The 21,217-nt window shown below is 28.6% G+C and overlaps 1 protein-coding gene across 1 annotated transcript; it reads left to right on the plus strand.

Annotated features, from left to right (window-relative positions):
* The first annotated feature begins 153 nt into the window (after positions 1–153).
* Positions 154–15,885, plus strand: LOC145181027 (H(+)/Cl(-) exchange transporter 5-like). The gene is made up of 17 exons (XM_090077347.1): positions 154–691; positions 828–1,202; positions 1,636–1,842; positions 1,946–2,026; positions 2,450–2,632; positions 2,744–2,833; positions 5,139–5,263; positions 5,453–5,606; positions 5,732–5,817; positions 6,351–6,475; positions 8,244–8,358; positions 8,588–8,683; positions 8,812–8,870; positions 13,967–14,074; positions 14,959–15,086; positions 15,225–15,319; positions 15,400–15,885. Exons 1-17 carry the CDS (start codon positions 434–436, stop codon positions 15,488–15,490), a joined length of 2,376 nt encoding a protein of 791 aa, XP_089933473.1. The 5' UTR covers positions 154–433; the 3' UTR covers positions 15,491–15,885.
* Positions 15,886–21,217: the final 5,332 nt, after the last annotated feature.

Genomic DNA, 21,217 nt, shown 5'->3' on the forward strand with positions numbered 1-21,217 from the left:
GTCTATGACATTTGCATAGTGCTTATTTAATAGAATTTAAATCAAATTTTTAATTTATTGTTAGTTCAGTTCTAAAATAAGCTACATCAGCAGTTTGCATATCTTGTAATATACTTAACATAGAAGTTACTTTTGAATGTTTGAACATTTTTAAAGGGCATTTAAAAGGATTAGTCATAAGATAAACCACTATTAAATCAAATATGGTGTGCAAGAGGTCTGCAAGTAATTTTTGTTGAACATTTTTATTTATTTGAAAGGAGTTTACAGGCTCCTTCTAATTGAAAAAAAAAATTTTTTTAAAGCTATCAAAGTAGCAAAATAATTCTTTAGTATCCATCTGCTTTTTACAACTAACAATCAAAAATATTTGTGGTAACTCAACATTAACTCAATTTAACAAAGTATAGTGTTTTTCTGGTACCCACATGAAATGAGCATTGATCAAGATAATCCTAATGAGATCACAGAGGCTTTACACAACAGCGGGAATGAGAGAGATCACCTGATAATGGAAAATAGACGTTCTATATATGATAACTTGTGGGAATATAAATCAGAAGCAGACGATCTCAGTAAATATGATGATTTTCATACTATAGATTGGTCAAGAGATCGTATGAGAGATCGGATGAGATTTCGCAATGTTAAGAAATTGAAAAGTGAAGGAAATACTTGGGACAAAATTAAAGTTAGTGTTTATTATTTAGTATTACATAATAGTAATAATATTACTACTAGTAGTAGTAATAATAATAACAAAAAAAATTAGTAATGCTGTAAAAAAAATTTTTTCTTATATTTTTTATATAACTTTGCACAATCAGGGCTTCTATGATGATTTGTCTGGTTGGTTAATTGTATTTATTGTTGGCATAACAACAGGTTTTGTAGGAGGTATTATTGATATTGGCTCTGAGTGGATGACAGATTTGAAGGAAGGGACCTGTAAATATCAATTTTGGTTTAATAAACAAACATGTTGTTGGAATGCACCAGTTAGTAAAGTAGGGGAAGATGGTTGTGATAACTGGATATTATGGTCTGATATATTCAAATTAAATACTGCTCCTAATTCACAGCGTGAATCCTACATATTTGATTATTTCTGTTATGTATTTTCTGCATTTATATTTTCTGCAATTGCTGTTTCTCTTGTACGGTTCTTTGCTCCATATGCAAGTGGTTCTGGGATTGCTGAGGTATTTACAATTCTTTGTTTAAAGGTTTTGTTGTGATTTTTTTGTTTAAATTGTAATTATTTTTAGTTAAAAATGTTGCAAAAATGCGACTATTGGGTGACTAACTTTCTTTGTACTTGAAAATTAAAATTTTACAATTTTAATTACAATGCCTTTTCTTTCTGCTTCTCTGCTTGCTATTTTATATATTATTACTTTTATTTCTATTCTTATTACAATTTTATTATTGTTTTGCTTTTTTTTTGTTTTGTTTTTGTTTTTATTTTACTTTTTTTATTATTTTTCTTTTATAATAGTATTTTTCTTTTCGAATAGTATTTTTTTTTTACTCTTTTCTGATAGTATTTTTGTTTTTTAATACTGTTAATTATTCTTTTCTGTTTTTAATTTTTTTTTTTTCATATTTTTTAAGCTTTTTTTTTTTTTCTTTTAGGTAAAAACAATCTTGGGTGGGTTTGTGATAAAAGGCTTTCTAGGATGGTGGACACTTTTTATCAAATGTGTGACATTAATTTTATCAGTGTCTACAGGATTAAAATTAGGAAAAGAAGGTCCAATGGTGCATGTGGGCGCATGTGTTGGAAATGTTATTGTAAGACTGTTTCCAAAGTACCATGGAAATGAAGCAAAAAGAAGAGAAGTAACTAAGATTTTTTTCACATATTTCCTGTTAGCCAAATTATTTTTCTTTTTGTAAAATTTCTGTCTTATTAAACTTTTTCTTTTTTTCTTTTTTGTTAAAGGTTTTGTCTGCAGCTGCAGCATCTGGTGTATCTGTAGCATTTGGTGCACCTGTTGGTGGCGTTCTATTCAGTTTAGAAGAGGTAATTTTCATTAAGTTTAGTTAGTTTTATAAAAATATTATAATTTTTATTGGATTTTTTTTCCTTTGTAAGTTTTATACAAGTTAAAACTTTAAGTCAAAAATATCATTTTATATCTAAAAATAATTTTCTAGAGTTCTCTGTTATCAAAAACCTAAAAAACAGAAAAGATATTGTAATAAATAAAAATTTCTGACAATCTAAAATATTTTGAAATCAAATCTATTGCATATCTCAAATGTAATTTTTCATATTTTACATTTTCTTTGTTTTTATTTTTATTTTTATTAAGTTGTCACTCTTATTACAGTTTTATTGCAGGTTTTGTAGTTATTGAAATTTATTAGTTGGTTAAATTTGCAAGTAGCTTTTTAATCTTGATTATGATTTTTTTTTTTACTTTAGTTTAAAACTTATTTATAGGTCAGCTACTATTTTCCAATGAAAACATTGTGGCGTACATTTCTATGCTCAATGATGGCTGCACTTACATTAGGCTATATGAATCCTTATGGCAATGGTCATCTTGTAATTTTTAACATAGACTATACTTTTCCATGGCAGTTATTTGAAATAATACCTTTTATACTTCTTGGAGTCTACGGTGTAAGTAATTATGAGATTTTCACTGCATAGAACTTATTTTCTTTTAATTTACATTGATTACCATGCCTTGATTTTATCAAATTTTTTACATTTAAATTTATAATTTTTTAGGGATGTTTTGGTGCTTTCTTTATCAAATGTAACATATTTTGGTGCAAATTAAGAAAGACTAAGAAGCTAGGACAATATCCAATGACTGAGGTTTTGTTAACTATTACTTTATACCATCATGGTTATTTTATAATACAATTTCATAAGTATCTACATTTTTACTCCAATGAAATCGATTGAAAATGTATTTTTTTATGATTGTTCAAATTGAATCAAATGTTCAATTTTTAATCAAAATCAAGTTGAATAAAGTGGTTCAAAACTGAAATCTTTTTTATTTGGTTCAGTTGGATGATTATCATAGCACATTGTATATACAATTCTTAAAGTTATTTCAAACCCATTATAATGACATGCAAGGTGCAATAATTTCCTACCAAATTTGTCTTCAATTAATTTACATACACCGTTAATATACCCTGTATTGTTCACTTTTGTATCAAATGATGGCTGAACATGTTCTGTTATACTCCAGTCAAATAATTTGTTCACAATCACTTTTGCTTCCACTATTTAACTTTAGTACACAGAATATTTTTTACTCCACCATCAGAAATAAGAACAAGAAGATAATCTATATATCCTTACCTGTGATATCAGGTAGCATTTTACTATCCCAGTGAAATGTTAAAAGATAATTGGGCTTAAAAGTTACTTTGATATCACCAAAATTTGTTGCCTAACCAAAATCCAACTCTATAAATAGTTGAACAACTAATGTTCACAAGAGTTGAACAATTAACTGGAATGTTATTTGTACTATAACCAAAACCTTTAATTGTAAGAATATGAACAGGTTTTTTGGGTACGAACTAAAGAAGTTACAATTTCAGTGTTCATAGTATTCTGTCTGTCTATCTCTTTTCTCTGGACTGTTTGAAGTAGATGTGGAACCATATGAATTTCTGCTGAACTTTTTTTTTCCACTATTGGTCTTACAGGAAGATAGTTCAACAACCATTATAAATTTTTCTATTTTGTTTGCTTTTTTTAAATCTATGTAACCCAAATTCTTGTTTTTCTTATTTTCTGTTTTTTTTAGCTATGCAGTCATGCACCCCTTTTTTGTGTTGTATCTACAGAAAATTTTATCTTTTTCAATTTAGGATAGACTGATATATTGCTGAAAACAGTGTCAATAGGCTTTGCTGTTTGGGTCTCTTGAAAAGTTTTATTTTCCATCAGATAAACACTCTTCTATTAACATCTTCATATTTTAGAAAAGATGACACTTTTAATTATTTGGAAGCAGAGCTTGGTTCACAGTTAATCAATTCAGCCTGTTATCACCACATCTCAGAAATTATTCTTAAAAAGGTTTTCAGTGTTCATGGAATCTCAAGGTCTCCTTACATGGATTTGTTTGACTGCTTCAAAAAATTTTGATCCTGTAATAACCAAATTGACCAATTTGTAAAGCAGTTGAAGATAAAACATTAACAAATATGATTGTTCCTTAGAAGGATGACTTAATCAGGTTTGCACAGTTTTAGCTGATCAAGCTTCAACACTACTTGAACTTTAGATCATTTTCTTTGGTGGCACACCTGAATGTGGAATATGATTAGCCAGGGCTTTTTTTTTTATAAAAATGTGGCTATTTTGGAAGCAATATGAACCACTACACCCAGGCACCAGCTGTGGAAAATTTCAAGGACTTTCCTATGGTCAGAAAATATGGCATCACCTGCAAGAAATAAGTCTGTTCATCACCAAAGTATATGTAACATGCTGGTTTAAAAGTCTAGCAAATGTTGCTTTACAGCAAGACCTTGTACTGCTACAGCTTTTGAATGCAACCTATAGTATCTCTCTAAAACTCTTTTTGTCTTTGTCTACTAAAAAACTTCACAGCTTTGTTACAAAGAGCACTAATATTTTTCATGATTCTTAGCATATCTCAGGAATTCTATCCCAGTGAGTGGGAATTTCAACCAGAGTATCAAAAAAGATGACTATTGAATATTAGTTTTAATTATTTTGATTTTGATTATGAACAAAGTTTCAGAAAATAATTTACTTACCACTGTCAGATGTGTTCTGAGAGTTCTTTTACTTGTAATCACAGGTTTTGACACATATTAAAAACTTTGAAAGCATTGCACAACTCCTAAATATTGTTATTTTCAGCCAAATTTTTTTACAGCTTCTCTAACTAGCATTACATAATGGAGGGTTGGAGAACATTATTCTAATAATTTTATTTTTTAAAAGCACCCTAGTATACATATCACATGTCAAGGTTTATTGTATAGCAATTTAGATGCCTGATATACTTTTGGTTTCTCCTGAAGTTCTTTTAATGTTTGTATAACAAAAAATATTTTTGTGCAATTAATGATCTGAAGATGGTTTTATGTTTTATTGATTCTATTTATTTTCTCTCTCAATTTAGGTGTTGGTTGTTACTATTGTTACTGCATTAATCTCTTATCCTAATGAGTTTACACGAATTTCTATGACTCGACTAATATCTTTACTCTTTCAAAACTGTACTCCAGATGATGGATCTCTACTTTGGTACCCAATTTTTTATATTTACAAATGTAAAGTTTTAAAAAAGTTTTCATACAACATTTTTGAGTTTTTTAAAACCTTGCAAAATGTTTAAATGTTTTTTTTTAGAATGAAGAAAATTTGTTTTTTTTTTTGGCATGCAAATAAAATACACAGAATATGAAAATGTTGGTTAATCTTTCATATTTTTAGTGATTATAAATACATGCAAAATGGCACTCAAGCTATAAATAGTGACTATTATCCTCATAGAACATTAGGTCCTGGTGTTTATGAGTCAATATGGAAGTTAATTGTTGCTACAGTAGTGATTTCAGTAATGATGGTTTTTACGTTTGGTATAAAGGTTCGTAAGACTTTTTCTGTTAAAAAATTTTTAACAAACTTTCTTTTTATTTTTTTGTTATAGTTTGTTGTTTTGTTGTTTTATTTCTGGTGAAGTATGTTATGCTAAATTAAAAATTTTATTAGGTACCTGCTGGATTGTTTGTTCCTAGTCTTGCTGCTGGAGCATGTTTTGGTCGGGTTTTGGGCATTGGAATGGAAACACTTGTTGAGTGAGGATTATGTTATTATTGCACTAATCTTACTACTTTGTAGTAGTTTACATCAAGGGAATTTTTTTCTGCCTGTTTAATAGTTTTATTATTAGTATCTCATTTAGTGCACTTCATTGAAAGTAATTTAGTTTGACTTTAAGGCTGCAGTTGTAAAATGAGATTGCAGTTAAAAAAAGAGGTTTTAATAAATATTTTGAAGAAAATTTTTCTCTAACTAAGAGTATAGTTTTCAAACAGTTATGTCCTTTAGTAATCTTTTCCTTGATTATGACTGAAATAAAAAATTTTATTACAAATTTTGCTCAGGTTTGTGTATGTAAGAAAATGTATGTAAGGTGGCATTATAAGTTATAGTGATATTTTATTTCAAATGCAGAATTTTATTCAATTTTCAGTGTAAGAATATAGCTTTTTGAATGTCAACATATGCGCAAGAAGAATAATTTTCAATTAGTGTTTGTCAAAACTATTCAGATCTGAAAAATTACCATAAAATCCTCATTTGGTCTTTTTTTATTATGCTTTTAAAGATCTCATCCAAACTTCTTCTTATGGTCAAATGTTTGTTTGAAAACCAAGAACCATTGCATATTGCCTGGTGTGTATGCCATGACTGGTGCTGCTGCAGCTCTTGGTGGTGTTACTAGGATAACGGGTGAATTGTTTATGTAAAAGTTGTAAAACTATTTTTGGTTAAATAATGGCACCAATAATAATAGTAGAAACTTTAATAATCTACTAGTTATAACTTTTTAATTTATCTCCTATTAATCTATAGCAATAGTTAATCTATAGCTCTAATTATTATAATAGGGGTATTATTAGAATTAGTTGTTGTTGTCATTATTATTGCTACTACTATTGTCATTATTGTTATTATTATTATTATTATCAGATTAAATATTGCTAAATGGTTCAACAATATTCCACCATATAAAACCCACAAAAAAAATTTTCCAAAATCAAAATATGTGTATATTTGTTACTTTTTTTGCTTTTTTTTTGCTTTTTTTTGTTTTTAAGTTGACATCTGATCATAATAATCCTATTGTATCTAGTGTCACTGCTTGGAATATAGATCGTAAGGTATCTGTAAAAAACATGAGCATGTTTCAAATTATGATTTATAGTGCTGCTTATTGGTTGCTAGTATTCAGTTGTAATGGTTACATAAGAAATCCTACTTTAGCTAAATCATTACCAATGATATTGGTTGCTCATTCTCTAAAATTTGAAAGTTCTTAAGATTCTAAAGTAAATTATAAAGTAAATTGTGGAATGTTTTTGGAATACTAATTTTTAATTTATTGAGAAAAAAAATTTTATTCAAAATTACTTTATTCAAAATTTTAAAAAATTTACTTTTCCCAAAAATTCAAATGCTGTTCTTCAAAAAAGGTGCTCAATTTCAAATTTTTTCAAGCTAAAAAAAAATCTAAAGAAATGCAACTACACTTCAAAGCAAATGATAAAAGATGTGTTTGTTGTTTTGTGAAACTATGACTCCTCAACTCATCCTTCAGCATCCAACAGTAATTAAGATCTTGGATTTTTCTTGAAATAAATCCATATCCTAAGACCATAATTTTTTTTTTTTTTTTTTTTTTTTTTTTTTTTTTTTTTTTTTTTTTTTTAATGAAAATAAAGACTCAAGTTCATGATTGCTCTTACTCTTTTTTTTCCATTAAGAATTGAGTAAGAATAATCGTGAAACAAATCATCATTACTTCAATATTTTCTTTACTGTAATAAATTTTAAGGCTATCTATTATTGGTATGTGTTACAATTTATCTTAACTGGTCCAGAAAAAGTTTATCCAGTTTTTCCAAAAATTCAGAAAGAAACGGGATACTTTACAAGATTATTTAACTCCTTTATCCAGATAAAGGTTATTTTGTTTTAACTTGATCTCCAAAAAAATGCTTTTGTAAAATATAAATGTAAAAGAAAAATATTCTTTTCTTCAAAGAAAATTTTGCTTAAGTATTTAACTTGATTACAAAAGAAAAAAGGAAAAAAAAATATGCTTAAGTTGAACCTAAATTTAAAAGCAAAACGTAACTTAAAGATAATTTAACTTTGAAAACTCAAATCAAACTAAATAAATTTACTCAAAGAAAATTACAAAAATTAAAATTTTTAATATATAAATGTTGTTTAAAGATTTTTTTTCTTAATGTCTAAACAAAGGAAAAAAAAGCAGAAAAAATTAAAAATACTGAAAAACATTTTGTTACTCATTATCTTTGAAAAATTATCCTTGAGTTTACAAATCTGTTTTTTGTAGTCTGCAAAATGTTCTTTTAAGGTTACAATTCAATCATCATTTCAAAAAATCTAGATTCTTGTTTTTGTTGTTATAATTACTTTTATTCTGTTTGTGATTTTTTTTTTATTCTTTTGTTTTCTTTGGTTCTATTAGTGACACTGGTTGTTATAATGTTTGAAATTACTGGAGGTTTAACATACGTGGTCCCTTTTATGATTGCTATAATTACTTGCAAATGGGTTGGTGAGGCACTTGGCACTAATGCTGTGTATCTTTTCTTTTCCATATTATGCAAAAGTATTTATTCCAGATTATTTCCATTTGAGATGCCACACTAGGTATGTGTTTTGAAAAGTGATTATCCTTTGAAAGTAAACAGTGACTCTTTAAACTGATTCAACTGTTATTTTGCCTCTCCAATACTTAAGACTTTCTGACAACCCTGGTTTTTAGAATAGTTTAGTTAGTTACAAATATAAGTCTTTAACTTATAAAAGTTATATTGAACACATTAAATTAAAAGGTTATCCTTATTTGGATGCAAAAGAAGAATACACTGAAACATTTCTTGCATCTGATGTCATGCAACCAAGGTTTTATTTCTTAAAAATGCAGTTTTTAATATTGTTTGTTTATTTGGTACTATTTGATTATTTTTTCTCATTGTAAACTTAATATTTAACACATTAGTTAAAGTTTGTTTAAATCCTTTTGTTTACAGACGATATAGTGAACCAATCAAATGCATAATAAAAAATGGATCTACTGTCAAAGACATAGGTAGTTTTAAATATCTTGTAAAATTTTGTGTTGGCTTAAAATTTTCCGGAATTTTAAAGGATTTTTAAAATTCTATGGATTAAAAAAATGGCTAAACAACTGACAATTTCATGTAACCTATTATGCACCTCCTTGCTGTACAACTTCAAATTTACCTTAAAATCTCAATCATTTGTATCAGCATCTGATTCAACCATTTGTCTGAGATGCTGATGCTATTAATTAAAGATAAAAGTACTGTAAAAACATGGCTTACAAAAAAAAAATGTGAATGAGTTCACAAACAAGCCTCAAAGTTAAAGCTTGTCACAGATGGAATCTTACAAGTTTTATAATTTTTCCTCAGATGTGAATCGAAGCAGATCCACATTTGACCCCAAAATGTCTGCGAGTTCTGAAGTGTACAGCACGCAATTACAAAATGTAATGCCTAGTTAATTTATTGAGGGAAAAAAGTTTTTAAATGTAATTGAAGTAGTAGGAAAAGGGGGGAGTTGACTTATCGCATTTTTCTGCCAAATATCCAACCATAAACACATTCGCCTAGAAATATTTTTATTAATTGTTTTTTTGACCATCATGTATTTCTTCCAAGATTTGTTTATCACATACATTATTGTGAGTCTTTATTCAGTAAATAGCATACATCATATTGATATGCAGCATTATCAGCTCTATTTACAGGTTTACTCCATTCTTTTGGTGTAAGAACTTCATTCAATCTTTCATCAAGTTTTGTACCATGTTCAATAAAATTATGACTAGGTAAATGCGTTTCAAACAGTAGCTTGTTAATAATAGAATTTAATGCTATCCACCTTCAGTCTTTAGTCTTCTTTTTTTCAAAAATATGTGTTACTATAAAAACTTGGTTTGCTAAAAAACATGATTCATCAAGTTTTTTAGCAAATCAAGTTTTCTAGCAATTCAAGTTTTTTAGCAAATCAATTTTTTTAGTAAATCAAGTTTTTATAGTAACTCATATTTCTCTTTTTATGTTAAAACAATTTTCAGAAAGGGTTAACTTTTTAGATTTAGTAACTTTTTTACGTTTCATGCAATATATTTTTATATACAAAATGTAACTTTAATATTTAAAAGAGTCTTAGATGCTATTAGTTTTCTGCACCATGGATCCATTGGATCTAGCGCTCAAAACTTTGGAAGTGTTATGTCCAGATGCTAGTGTATTTATAACAACATCTAAAACTATTCTTTTATTATCATTGAAATCTAAAGCCAATTTATTTTCCTCTTCAGTATTTACTTCATGTTTTTGACTACAAATCACATTCATAGATCTCATTACATTTTTCTTTTAAAACAATTTTTATAAACTTTGAATGTAATACTATTTTTTAATAACTGGTTTTTTTTTATAGATTTATAATTCTTGTCTACTCTTCCATCCAATATCTGGACTGAATATACTTTAGGCTTTAAACAAAAAACCTTTTTAATAATTTCAACCTTTTCTTCAGGTTTGAACATTTCATTTCTTTTTTTATTACAGTTTATTACCACTTGGATGATTTGTTTAAACTCACCTGTATCAAATCTAGAGGATAGTCATTATGTATCTCATAATCTAGAGGATAGTCATCATCTCAAATCTAGAGGATAGTCATCATCTTTCGGATATTTTAAATCTAGTTCTAAGACACAAGCATGATTTTCCCAAGAATTAAGTTCATCTGTCATCCACTTAAAACCATCTGTAGGTAGAGGCTTACACATTGCACTTGAGTAGAAACCATTTGCATCTACAAAGGAAACATTCTCATCCTCATTCTTAATGTTAATTATAGTCTTTTTAGAAGCCAATTTTTTAGGAAGTGGTATGTATGAACTACCTCTTAGTGAAACATATTTAACTGTGAATTTTTAGAGATAATATTGACTCTAACATCCAACCTCTACCATTTTCAGTAAATTTCTCAAAATTATTAATAATACAGTCAATCATAGTATCATACAAGCCATCTAAATCAGTAGCTTTTAAATTTAGTTCTATATTAGAATAAAAATGAGCAATTTAGAGAAATATTACCATTATCTGATGCTTATACTTTCATTATACATTTTAGAATCATCTTAATCTTTGTTTTTGTGTTATGAGAAAGACAATATTTGACTGTTGATCTTACAGATTCGAAAAAAAGATTGAAGATCTCTATATATTTCAGCATTAATTTGTTGTGCTACATCATTAGTAGAAAGCTTTGCAAAATTTCTCAAAGTAGAGTTTTCTTTTTTGATTGGTAATTCTTTTAAAAGTTTCTTTTGTATTCCTTGTTTTTTGTATATTTTATAAATATTTTTTGAGTAATTTTAAGTCATGGTTAATATATTTCCTCTTTGTTTTTTAATTTCCTTATCAACATCAGCTAACCACTTATCTCAGTCAATTCAAGTGTTTGTTATGATTTAGTGCATCTTTCCCATCTAATATCAATTTAATCAGCTCGGTCCTTCTTAGTTTTGAATAACCAGTTGAACTAAATTTTTAGTTGTACTTTTTATTCTTTTACCATTATTAATTTATTATTAAGCAGCTTTATCAATTAATTTTGTACCAGCATTAACTACAGCAGTCTTACCTCTAAAGTCTTTTAATGAGCTAAATGGGTCATCTATTAAATTAATCATCTCAGACTTTCTTACTTTTGAATAACCAGTTAAATCTAAGCTTTTTATAGTACTTTGAAATTCTTTTAATTGAGTAAATATTATTGTTATAAGCAACAAAATTTCTTATATCATTTTCATTTAGCAAATTAAATCAAAATTTCAGTGATTCACATAATGAGCGCTAGCTTTGTAGGAGCGTTAGCTTTGTAGGAGCCATGGATCCTTCAGATCCAATATTAATTGCATATTTATTCTTCCATACATGACCATCTCAGAAATCTTTTACCTATAAATTGAGAAGTTCTGTAAAAGTTTAGAAGAAAAAAAGAAGTTCTGTAAAAGCTTATTCTCCAGTTTCTACCCACTTTAATGAGCAAGATTTTAGATTTTTTCTTGAATCACAAACCCAAGGATATCTATTATTTCTTTTTTATTTAAATGTGACCAACATTTGATGTTGTTGTCTCTAAATATTTCAGTATAAGAGTTGTTCTTAACAGTAATAACAATATCGTCAACACTTTAAAACAAAATCACACTTTGCAAAGCTACTTTTTGTTTTAAAAGATATAACAATCTTCTTTTTGACATGTACGTACCATAACCTAATCACAAGTCCTTAGTTTTTCCAGCTTCCATCCTATATATATGTAGTAAATCATTTCATTTGTACGTAAAATTTTTTCTTCCTCAGTGATCAACTCTTTAAAATCTCTTTTAAATTGTTTTCATTACCTATTCATGTCACAGTTGAAACTATCTAAGTAATTAAGATTACCATCTATTTTGAATTCATAATATCTAATGCTTCTAAATTTCCTATTATAATTAGACTTTTCTCATTCTTATCCATATAAACTTTAATCTACAAATCAAATTTCTGTTGCTCAAATCATTCTTCCAATTATATCTAGCATAAAGCTTTCAGTGTCACTGTGCGAAGCACTATCCATTCCTTATCCCAGTTTTTTTAAAATGTGTAAACACAAATGTCCATAAAATACTTGATCAATACTTTGGATTTGATCTGTGTTGTAATATATTGGATAGTTTAGGTATTTTTGTAGCTCTTTAGGTGGTAAACTATCAGCTATCAAAGTAATACATTACTTTTTGCTTTTTGTACCATGCTACTCAATGTGTTCTTCTTCAAGTTAAAAATATGTTCTACTTTTCTTGGCTTGTTAGGTAACATATCTTGTAGATATACACTTTTTATCTTTAAATCTTTAGCTGCTTTTATAAGATCAATGTTAGATAATGGTTTGTTATCCATTATTACCTAGACATATTAGAGGTCTCATTGTTGGTAAATCTGGATGTGGTAAGACAATACTACTACTTAATTTACTCAAACAGAATAAATGTGAGGCTTATCACACTCGTGAAAGACATTGTTAAAAAGGGTAGTCATAAAATAACATGCGTAACAGATCCTACTAGTGCACAAGATGCTGCTGCTAGAAAATATATTGATAATAATGCATTGCTTTTAAAAAAGAGTGGTAATACAATGACTGGTCCTATAGTTTTGCATATGAATAGAATAGTATTAATTCCTGTTGATGTTAATGATGCAACTACAAAAAACTATATTCATGAACACTTTGTAGATGTGATGATACAATAACTGGTCAGTTAGCTTAAGAATATTTATACCAGTTTTTTTGTTGATATTGAATAACTCCTACAACGAGTACAAGTCCTCATTTCTTTCTCATCTAGCATGAATTGTTCTATTTGCTTATTTGTCCTACATCTTGAACATTTCTTTTCCATTTTTCTATTACAACAGAAATTATTTATTTTTTAAATCTCTCTTTAATATCTACAATCCTTAAAAGTTAACCGTTTTTTGAAGGTTGCATAATAGTTGCGATAGAGAATTTTGAATGTTCTGTTGCAATTATAACAAATGATTAAATTTTATCCATGTGTTTATGGTTGCTTATATGGTTGAAATGGAATAACACGTACTTTTATTTTTAAGAAAGCACTAACCATTAACTTAACCATGTGTTTATGGTTGAGTACGTGGTCAAAAAATGAGGTGAGGCAGCTTCCGCCTTTTCCTACTACTGATTGATGTAATCGTTATAAACCATGACCCATCGTGAGCAACAAAAGCATTAAAAATAAAGATGAGTTCTAGACACCGATAAATTCCTTATAAGCAAACAAAACATTTGTTATTGGCAACAGTTGATCAGCAGTAATAGTAACTGTTATTGATTGATGTCTTTTATAAATTATTTTATAAAATAAAAAATTAATTTATCAAAATGTATCGAAGTTCTGGAAACTTTTGAGTCAATCCAATAGTATGTAGAATATATCCCATTCTAATATCAGAATACTGTTTTCGAAGAATAAGAAGAGATAGCATTGTAATAAATTTATTCTAGATAGCTAGTTAATATAAATGATCATTCTTATTTAAAGAACGCATTAAAGATGTATTTTAGAAACTTTGCTGAGTGAGACCAAATTCAATGGTTTTCCTGTAATTGTTGATAAAGAATCCTATATATTATCTGGCTTTGTCACTAGAAGAGATTTGAAAGTTGCACTTCGTGAGCTTTTTATATATAAATTTTGTTTAAATGTGCTAAATCTAAATTTTAGCTAAATTTTAAGTTCTTCTATAATCCTTCATTCTTATCTGTCTTTCCTTAAACAATTACCTACTACTAAAAACCCCTTACGTTTTCTTCCCTGTTTCTTTTGTTGAGCTTTTGTTTTCATTCAGCTTATCTTTTTTTTTTATTTAGCTTTTTACTTTGTTCGCGTTTTTCTTTTCTTCTTCTTTTTTTTTTTTTTTTCTTTGATTCTTTACTGGTGTTCTATTCGTCTTCTAAAGTTATGGCTTGCTCCAGTACTCTTTATAACTTTTTTTTTTCTTTGATTCTTAACTGGTGTTCTATTCGTCTTCTAAAGTTATGGCTTGCTCCAGTACTCTTTATAACTTTTTTTTTTTCTTTGATTCTTAACTGGTGTTCTATTCGTCTTCTAAAGTTATGGCTTGCTCCAGTACTCTTTATAACTTTTTTTTTTCTTTGATTCTTTACTGGTGTTCTATTCGTCTTCTAAAGTTATGGCTTGCTCCAGTACTCTTTATAACTTTTTTTTTTCTTTGATTCTTAACTGGTGTTCTATTCGTCTTCTAAAGTTATGGCTTGCTCCAGTACTCTTTATAACTTTTTTTTTTTCTTTGATTCTTAACTGGTGTTCTATTCGTCTTCTAAAGTTATGGCTTGCTCCAGTACTCTTTATAACTTTTTTTTTTCTTTGATTCTTAACTGGTGTTCTATTCGTCTTCTAAAGTTATGGCTTGCTCCAGTACTCTTTATAACTTTTTTTTTTCTTTGATTCTTTACTGGTGTTCTATTCGTCTTCTAAAGTTATGGCTTGCTCCAGTACTCTTTATAACTTTTTGTAAAAAAATGTTTTTGTGTAGACTATGGTAAATTGCGCAACAAAAACTGCGATTCGTCGTCTGTGATTTACTTCTCAAAACGCCCTCCATCTGATAGTCTTCTTGAATCTATTGCACCAACCTTAAGTTTCCGACATATCTTGGATTTAGTAAGGGACTATTTTTATTTTTTTTTAGGAACAAAGATTTATTTGATTTCTTCACTTAATGAAGGAAAACGGAAGATTTCTTAAAGTTTGAGGATTAAGCATTAGATCTTTTAAAGGTTGAACTTTTATTTGTTTTAGAGTCCCTTTACAGTAACAGACTCAACTCCCATGGAAATAATTATAGATATGTTTAGAAAACTCGGGTTGCGTCAAGTTCTTGTCACTCACGGAGGGTAGGTGCATTTGTCGTCTCTTTCTGCATCACTTCAAATATTTTTTTATGTTTTATTTCAATTTTTAATATTTGCTTCAGAAAACTACTCGGCATTATTACGAAGAAAGATGTGTTAAGACATCTTGCCCAAGTGAAAAATTTGGATCCCAGTCATATTCTTTTCAACTGAGGATTCTGGGATTGTTGCGTCCATGCTGACATTTACCGTTACATAATCAAATTATCTGAGATAAATCTTCTTTTGTAATGCAATTGAAATTTGACAATCATATTTCTGATGAATGTACTAGTAAGTAGTTTTTGCCATTGAGCTGTTTTTTTTTTTACGTCGCGCAAGATATCTTTGTTTCGTGTAACTGATGTTGTAAAACGCTTTAAGTGCGTATCTAATCAAGTACTGTAATTATTTTTAAAAGTTTTTATTTGGTATTTTATAACTTATATTAGCTTGCAAAAAATTTTTCTTATTGCATAATATATTAAAAAATCTGTACGAATCTTTGTGTAAGTATATACACCGTTCTTAACAAATCTTAATAAACAGAGTGTTTTTCACCTTTTATACGTTTATGTCTTGTTTGTTCTTATTTTTAACATCTAGTAATCCCTTCCCAGTCTCCCACTTTTTCCGGCCTCGGTGAAAAAAAGATCCTAAGATCATTGAAATGCTGTTTGTAAACAATTTATTTGTTTATTCACCTTTTTATGCTTCAATAGAATATTTGCAGTCCCAGTATATATTTTAATTTCAGTAGTTCTTTAGGTAATTGTAGAGTATTGCAATTTTAGAAGAAACGGCGTTTAATTCTGACAACAAATCAGGCAAATTAAATTTTGAAAGTTAAAAGCAGATTTTAGTTTTTCTACAAATCAAACCCTAAAATCTCAATACATAAGGTTAGACAAATTTTAATGGCTTGCGTTCTCAAGTTGAAAATAATACTTTAGAGTTTTTTCAGATTATCATATAATTAAGCTTTTCCAACTTACAAAAGGTTACATAATATTTGAGAAGGAAAAGTGTTGCTAATAAATCAATAAGAGTTGATAATCGGCGAAAATATTCTCGCTTCCACTTTTCTTCTGCAGCCATTGGCGGCTGCCTACCAAAAGTTGTTTTCACTTCCCAACTACCGGCCGCCGCCAGAATTATTTTTTAGAGATAAAGTGACATTTAGGCCGTTGCCAATCGGTAGGCGGAGCCACTGGTGACCACCATCAGAAGATTTTTTGGAGGCATAATGATTTAGAAGCCGCCTCCAGTGGCTTCTGCCTCCCGACTAGTAAAATTTTTCGGGATGACGAGAAAACTCATTAAGTGAAAATTATCTAATTTGAGATAAAAATCTGTTTTAAGTTTTAAATCTTAAGTTTTATGTTGACAAAATGACAATCTTGTTGTCTTAACTATATCATAATCGAATAAAGAACAAAAACATGAATCTATTTAATGTTATCTGTTTTAAAATGAGCATAAAACAAAACCCAAACTTCAAATTGTCTTTAAACACGCAGAAAAAAAAAATTAACTTTTGTTATGAAAACACAGGCCAACACAAAATTTTTAGTGAATTATTATTAGATTGATCTGACGTCAGATTTTTATGGCAAGCTTCCGATTTTTTGCAAATGTCAATTATGAGTTAAACATAAACATTTTTCAGCATAAACAATTATCCTTTCAAAGGTCTCAAATATTTTATAGATTTGAAAAGAAAATAATGTAAACTTTAGTTTTGAAAAAGATTGCCAACAATTTCTTTTAGTTATAAATACTCAATCGAGAAAGAACTTTCGTTTATAGCTTTTTTGTTTTTAAAATTTTCCTGAGTCATCTTGCTTGATGCTCTAACAAGTAGTTTACCTTCATGTGTTTTTCCAATCGTCTTTGGCAACGATCATCGGTTTTCTTAGTGAAATCGTTTAGAGCTTGGTTGAACCGCTCTCCTTTAAATACTCATCTTGGCTAGTTTCCTGATCAAGATGACTGTTTATAAAATGAAGTTTTATGCTCATTTGGCATCTTAGATCAAAGAATACCAACATTTCTACGTGTCTCTCAGTAATTTTAAAAAAATTAGCACTCATTCTTTCTGCACACCTTGTATGTTAGTTCATTCTGTTTGTAGACTTTCCGAAACGGTTTGTTTCTATAGAGCACTCATAAATAATCCTGCAACATTTGCAATTCTAAACCCTTCTTATCCATGTTTGTAAAAATGGGAAGGTTTTGCGTTTATTTCTTACTTGGGTTTTAAAATGAAAATAAGAAAATATCGGGCCTGAAACAGTTAAAGAGAGGTTATCCGTGAGCGTAAGAAAGTAGGTAATTCAGTTATATAACCAGCTTGCAAAATTCCTTATGTTGTCGAGCCCTGCATAAAATCCTACAAAAATTGTAGGATATTGCTCAGACATCATTCGTGATCATCAAGAATTTCATACATTATATTGCAGAAGATCAAAAAAAAAAAGAGGTCTAAAACTGGACGTAGATTTCGATGAACAGTGTTAGCTAATGATTTAGAAAGATTTTTTTTTTTGATGACATACTTGATGAGTTTGTCAGCTGATTTGATGTCGCACAGTAAAAATTTAAAAAAACTGGCAAGAAAAACAATTGCTAGGAACTTATAGATAAATATAACATAACTAATACTATATATACTATATAATAATAAATATGACGTAATTAATACTATATAAACTATATTGTAATAAATATGACGTAATTAATACTATATATACAATATAATAAATATGACGTAACTATTTGTTTTTTTGTTAATTTTTAAGGATTTATAAGCTTTTCCATCTTTTCCTGAGACTTATTATTTAATTTTTTTTATTGCGAAATTCGCGCACAAAATGCTCACTTTAGTGTCACTCTTTTAAGGTTGATATGGGTAAAACAGTTCAAAATTTAATTTGAAGGCATATGTTAAGATATTTGGTAACTATAAACAATAATTTTGACACTGCATTTTGCTTTTAGATTGTCATTCCTAAGATCTTAAAATGATCATTCCTAAGATCTTAAAAAAAGTGCCCCAAATTGATTTTTTTTGCTTAATCATGAATTTGGTTGAAAAACTAATTCCACTTGATAGGTTCATATATTGATAGGTTCATATAATGATAGGTATATATGAAAACAGAAAAAAAGAAATTCAGTTGCCAAAACCTGTCCCAATTCAATATACAACCTTTTTAAGAAAGTTAAATGTTAAATTTCGTAATCTTTTTAACACATTTTTCACACTACCTTAGTACAACAGAGTTAATTTGTCACAATTCAAAAACAAACATTCAAAAACTCAAACAAATCATGCTAATTTTCAAACCTCAAAAAGCAAAATTTGCATGATTTGACGGCCTACTTCCTGAATTAAACATCTAAAAAGAAAACTTGCGTACAAAACCACGAATAAGAAGTTGATTGCTTACATTCATTATAAAAAGAATACATTTAGTTCCTATCATTCAAGAGTTAGAAGTTAATCATGATAATTTACTTGAGGCTCTTCTACTCGAGTTTAATAGATTAGAGGATTTAGACCATGAAAATATTGATGAACCTGAAATGATAAATCTCAAGAAATCTCTATCAATATTTAAATGTAAATTCAAATCTAAGTTACTGAAACATTCAAGAACCTTCTCAAGACTCCTGGAACATGAGAGAACCTGATTGGATAAAGAAACAACAGTTAACATAAAAGACGTTGAAGCAGGTCCAGGTAGAAAGAACTAGGACTGGGAAGGTCTAGGTCAGAGAGACAAAAGATGGAATTAAAAAAACACATATCTGAAATTTTTCATTTTCAAATGGGAAACCACCTTCCCCTGTAGCTTCGTCTTTGTTAATGACATTTTTGCTGATAATAGTTTTTTATTTTTTTGTTTTGGTTATAAAAAAGTAAGATAAGATAACATGGTATTTTGGTTTTTGACTCAAAGTTTTTTGTTGTAATTAGTATTTGTGCGCGTTTTGGTTCGAAGAACCCAAACTGTATTATTTAAGTTAATCTTTGTGCGCGTAAAAGACTCTAACACGCATAGGCGTGTGTAGTATGCGCCTTAGGTACACGTAAAATTTATTTTAAAAAATGTGGTATTTGTTAAGCATCAGAGTCTCAGAAATCTCGTATGTACGATACTACCATAAACAATACTTCGGTATCGGAAAAATCAGTCCTACAGAGACCGATGCCAATTCGGTATCGGTATTGTTGGACAAGTGTCGTAAAAAATGACCAATTCAGTGACTACACGATACTTTCCGTATTGAGACCTTGATGTTTAGTATTTAGGATCAAACCATTCAAAATTTTTATTTGAATCATTATTTGCGTGAGTAAATGACACTAACACACGTACACGCGCATAATACGTGTTTTAGGTAAGTGTGAAGTTTATTTCTTATAAAAAAATTTAAATCTTCTGACCCAAAAACCCAAGTATTGATTACATATTTATATTTAATGGTCATATAATTTTTGCCGTTTTTTCGCCTTTCTGACTCAATGTGTGTCGAGGAGGTTTTTCCTTTTTTTTTACCAATGAAAAAAGTTGAAAAATTACCATGCGAAAGATGCAGCTTAATTTAATGTGAGTCAACAAATTCAGGGAGAGAAAACCTTTAAAACTAATAATCAAAGAGCTTCATTCTCAAAACTTAATTTTTAGACAATGTAAAAAAGTTGTAGCAACTATTAAAGATGAAATGCGCCGAGCATGAACTTAAAACAACCTATAAACATCTTTCACAATTTCATCATTTTAAGAAACAAATGATGACAAGATCTAAACTTTATACAACTCAGCTAGAAAACCAATCTTTAAATAAGAATAGTCTTCTTAAGTGTTGCAAACTCTGATTAACAATTTAAAATTACCAGAGGATGAAGGTATTAAGGTTATAAGGGAAGGTACTGTTTAGATATTAAAAGGCTCCTTACAATCATGCAACTCTCTTTTGATTGGTGGTTATTTTTGTTTTAATGCACACAGGTGTCTTATGTTTGTTTGTGAATTTCAGCTAAAAAATTTTCATGTTACCAATGGCCTAACCTTTGATGTAGATCATGAGTTTTTTGAAGGTTTAGTGGATATGGTTATGGAATAATTTATGAAATATGCTGCTGAAAAAAAAAAACTTCACCTTTGACTTTTTAAACAAAACAATTTTTGTCATTTTGCTATGCTGAAGATGATTGATCAAAGATAAACCCTCAACCACGAGTATTGGTATCAAGCAAGTTAGCATTTAACATCAAGCAAGTTTCAAGTGTTTTGTCTTTTAGATGTTGTTCTGCTGCGGAAAGCATACATTTGCGCACCCTAATTTTTATTTAGTTTTAAAGTACAGCAACACTTTAAAGTAATTGGTAGGGGTCATTAAAAGGCATTTTTTGCTGTGTCACTTTGAATTACTTATTTTTGAATAAAAATTACTTAACTGTACTTTGTGATAGCAACATGTGATAATATAAAATTACATCAAAAGTAGGTGCTTTAAATTCCCCTAATTGCTTTTTAATTACATTTATTTCTGGTAAAAAGTGATTAATTGGTTTTTTCTTAATGAATTTTTACGTCCAACAAAGTTTGAATTTGATGGCTCAAATTTCGTAGTAATTTTGCATCTACTTTTTTACCTGTGTAGGGTCGTTTCCACACCTACCGTGATTCAACTCATCGCAGGTTTTCAAAATTGAACAGAAATTTGCGACAAGTAGTTATTTGTTTTTGTATTTATATTTTATGTATGAAAAACATGGCCATGCACTTCCATTTGTATATAAAGAAACCGCAATAGATTGTTACTTTTATGAATACGGTAGATTTATTACTTCTGCACTTAAAAATACTCTTTTTTAAGTAGCAGCAATTA

This window comes from Hydra viridissima, unplaced genomic scaffold (genome assembly GCF_058129835.1).
Source record: "Hydra viridissima isolate aposymbiotic clone 2 unplaced genomic scaffold, HvirCarnegie_v1 scaffold_2, whole genome shotgun sequence".
In the NCBI taxonomy this organism is placed as follows: domain Eukaryota; kingdom Metazoa; phylum Cnidaria; class Hydrozoa; order Anthoathecata; family Hydridae; genus Hydra; species Hydra viridissima.

Bases quoted from the DNA above. Each gene is read 5' to 3' on its own strand.
- LOC145181027 (XM_090077347.1), top strand. From the start codon at position 434: ATGAGCATTGATCAAGATAATCCTAATGAGATCACAGAGGCTTTACAC. The intron at 692-827 runs GTTAGTGTTTAT...TTGCACAATCAG, and splicing joins ATACTTGGGACAAAATTAAA to GGCTTCTATGATGATTTGTC. The intron at 5,818-6,350 runs GTGAGGATTATG...ATGCTTTTAAAG, and splicing joins GGAATGGAAACACTTGTTGA to ATCTCATCCAAACTTCTTCT.